Source organism: Galeopterus variegatus, unplaced genomic scaffold, assembly GCF_000696425.1.
Source record: "Galeopterus variegatus unplaced genomic scaffold, G_variegatus-3.0.2 Scaffold6618, whole genome shotgun sequence".
Taxonomy (NCBI): domain Eukaryota; kingdom Metazoa; phylum Chordata; class Mammalia; order Dermoptera; family Cynocephalidae; genus Galeopterus; species Galeopterus variegatus.
The window spans coordinates 67,411-71,313 of record NW_007732729.1 but is presented as its reverse complement, the minus strand read 5'-3'; the positions used below and the strand labels follow the sequence as shown (position 1 = coordinate 71,313).

General features: G+C 33.2%; 1 protein-coding gene across 1 annotated transcript in view; it reads right to left on the bottom strand.

Annotated features, from left to right (window-relative positions):
- Positions 1 to 3,903, bottom strand: part of CFH (complement factor H) — an 82,241-nt gene that overhangs the window by 22,937 nt on the left and 55,401 nt on the right. The window contains exon 13 of the mRNA XM_008591088.1: positions 1,083 to 1,265. Within this exon, the coding sequence (XP_008589310.1) occupies positions 1,083 to 1,265 (183 nt within the window). The remainder of the gene's footprint in view (positions 1 to 1,082; positions 1,266 to 3,903) is intronic.

Sequence of the window (3,903 nt, the reverse complement as noted above, 5' to 3'; positions counted from 1 at the left end):
AATATATTTGGAGTGTAGAGAGAAAAATCTTCCAACCAAGTGTATCTATCTGCAAAATTTTTCTTCAAAAAGAAAGGAGAGATAAAGACACTCCCAGATAAACAAGAGCTGAGAAAATTCATCACTGCTATACATTTCTTGCCCCAAAAATGCTAAAAAAAAAAATCTTTCCAGTTGAAAGGACAATAAACAGCAATATAATAGCATATGAAAGTACAAAGCTCTGGTAAAAATATGTAGATAAATACAGAATATTGTGATACTGTGATGGTGGTGTGTAAATCATTTTAAAATACGGTATAGAAGTTAAAAATATATGTATGTAATAAATATAATTATAGCTATAGTAACCTTTTAATATATACACAATGTAAAATTGACATCACTAACAGAAAATATTGGTGGGGGTAGAAGAAGTAAAAGGGTAGAAATTTTGTATGCAATTGAGGTTAAGTTGTTGTCAGCTTAATATAGATTATTATTACTATAACATATTCTACGTAAGCCCTTAAATGTCCTCATCACAAAGACATGATTAACTTTTGTAATGATGAATGTGCTAATTATCCTGATTTGATCATCACACATTGAATACAGGTATTGATATTCAACCCTGTACCCCACAAATATGCATCATCAATTAAGTTTTAATTTTTAAAAAAGAGAAATAAAGATGTGAAAATGGGAAGATTGGAATGAACCCCATACTATTCAATTTGAATTTGAAGTGTCAATATTACTTGGAGTTTTTAAGACAGATATAGATAAATAGTTCAATAGGTGAATAGATAGGTGGATATGGATAGACAGATAGAAACACACACATAAACTGATAGATAATAGTTATAGGCATAGGCATGGGTACATTTACATGTAATAAAAGAAATTAGAAACAATGGCAGTCTAATAGTAATGAGCACATTAATGCCCAGATGCTAATTTAAAGCCATCAAGTTTATGTGTGTTTTTTATACTATGAGTAAATAATGCACATGATAAATTAATATTCAGAAACAGCATCCTAGTTACAAATGAAGAAATAATAGAATATGTTTTTGAATACATTATAAACAAGGGCTTACGTTTGCAGTTCAGTTCCGGATTCCATTTTCCATTTATGCAGGTTGATTGTTTCTCTTCTGATTTTCCATTACATTTGTAACTTATTTTGGAGCTTTGATTAAATTCATTCTCACCTGAGAGTTTTGGCTCAATTAAAATAAACCTTGATTTCTCCATTTTGCACTTTTTAAGTCTCTCTGTTTCTATAAAAAATATTTTCATGAAAAGAGTTATGAATAACAACCAATTATATAAAAACAGCTATAGAGTCAATACGATAGTGAAATTAAGATTTATGCCTATAAATTTCACCAACCAAGTTATTGCTGATCACATTGTATGTGATAGGCTTTTATGTATGAACATAAATCCTGCATCCAGTACTTGAAATATCAGATTGAATAAGAGTCATAAAGATACTTTATTCTTTGGGAACCGGAAGAGCACAAGAGGTTCACTTTTTGGATGATCTACATAATGAAAGTCATCACATGACTAAGTTTGGTCCCATATTTGAAATCTGTTTAAAGGTTCACATTCGTTTTCCTGATATACGACATCCCTATATTATTTTTAATTCACAATCTTATAACTTTAAAATAAAAACATTGTCTGTGGGAATAGAATATAAAAAGTTGCTGGTTTAAATATATTTTTTCAAGAGAGGTAACAAGAAAAATCCATCTGAGATGTACTGTGTGGAACACGAATATTTAAGCAGATCTTTTGTATGATCACAAAAAAAACCCCAAAACCACTAAAAAGTTGCTGGTTTAAATATATTTTTTCAAGAGAGGTAACAAGAAAAATCCATCTGAGACATACTGTGTGGAACACGAATATTTAAACAGATCTTTTGTATGATCACAAAAAAACCCCCCAAACCAGAAATACTTGAAATAAAAAATTGTGTGCTTTAAATCATGATCTCTTTCTCATATATATACTCTGAGAGTCTTTGAGAAACTATTTTATACTTGCACACCAGATCATCAAATAAACCAATAATAATTCCATAATAAAATTTTGCTGACTTCAGTATGAGTTAAATATGTATTATAGAAGCATCTTATATACTACATATTTCTGAAATATAATAAGCATGGGAGTCCTTTTAAAATATGTCAGTGTAGGTTTCTGATATTTACTAGTGATTTGAAAGGCAGAGTCAAGTGAGGATGGACAAAGAAAAGTCAAGTAATTGGACAGAGAACAGTAATGATTTTGCAATGTAATCTTGAACAAAAAATAGGCTAATTCAAAGCACACTAAAGACTTGAGAATTGGTCCTATTCTTAAGACTTTTTCAGAGTACTGAGGAAGACAAAACAAGATGTTCTGCAAGAGATAGTAACAGAAGGAAGATCTACAGTCAAGAGAAGTGGTGGAGGCTGTGGTAGTGTCCAAAATTAATTGGATCCTGAAAGCATTTCTTCACTGGGAGAAAACAATTGAGAAAAGTAAAAACGCTAGACTGGAGTAAGGTCTGTGATAGCTGGAAGAGGCTTATATTCAGCTGACTACAGGTGGGAGATTAATCATAGAAAAGAAAAATTGGATCAGAAAAGAATAATAATCAAAATAGGTATTTGGTATAAATTAGAATGAAAAATTGAGAGTTTTCATGCCTAATATTATCTTAGGTTTATCCCCCATATGAAATGAGGTGAAATTATCTGTAGAGACAGAAGAGGACAAAGATGAGATTAGGTTGTGAAGGACTGGCTGTACCTTTAACAGAATGTTTTTAACAAAAATGTAAGAATAAACAAGAAAATTTATTCTCATTCGACAAGCCTTATCGACTGTCTTCTTTTTGTTAGCCAGTCCTCTGGGCCTTGTGAATACACAGTACACGAAACAAGCATACAACTCTGCTGTCATGAAGCTCTGTCTTTTCCTGGGATTAATTAATGTCCAGCAATCTGATGAATAAAGGAGAATAGTCACCCAGGACTCCCTTGGAAGTCATGAGCCTGAAAAACTCTAGGAAAGAACTCAGTCTATGAGGAAAGTGAATGAGGGTTCCCAGGATCCCCCCCAGTTAGTCATCAAAGACTTGATCATCAAAAGGGCAGGATGATGCACTTGCAGAGTTAAGTCCACCAAGTTTTGTTTCCTGGCCCCACCCCTGACTGCCTCAGGTCACTGAGTTTACAGATGACTGGGAGGGCCTACGGGCCATCGGACACCCCCCACAGCACATTAACTTCTGTCTGTTGCATTTGAAATAGAATGAGAAATTATCACTGTTAGAAGCTTTGAGAGATGCAAGGTTCTTCTGAGAGAGTAGCAAGTACTTTGTCAGTTTTATTTCTTTGCTTTCCAGAGCTTGAAAGAAAAACTGCCAGATAACAACAACGATGGTATTAATGTGAAATATATTTCCTTAGAAATTAGTGCTCCTATTTTAATCGTATGACCATTTATAAGTGAAGTTTAGCTTCACATTTATAGAGATAAATAATATTAGGGACAGAGATTTATACAGTTTCAATCCTCTGTAAACACATAAAGTTTGGATTCATTATATTCAAGATTGGACAATTTCAGGAATATCTCTAAATGTCAAAAATGTGGTTGTAAGTATTGTTTTACAATAAAAATATTAAACTTTGTTTTTTTGTTTTTGTTTTTGTTTTTCTTTTCCCCCCGAAACCTCCCTCCCTCTTCCACCCCCCCCCCCCCACCCCCCCCAACCTTCCCCCCTTCTCAAAACTAAAGAAATTGTTATTTTTTTTTTTTTTTCCCCCCCAAACCTCCCCCCCTCTTCCACCCCCCCCCCCCCACCCCAACACCCACGACCGTGAAACAATTCCATTAATTTTCATTTTTTTTTTT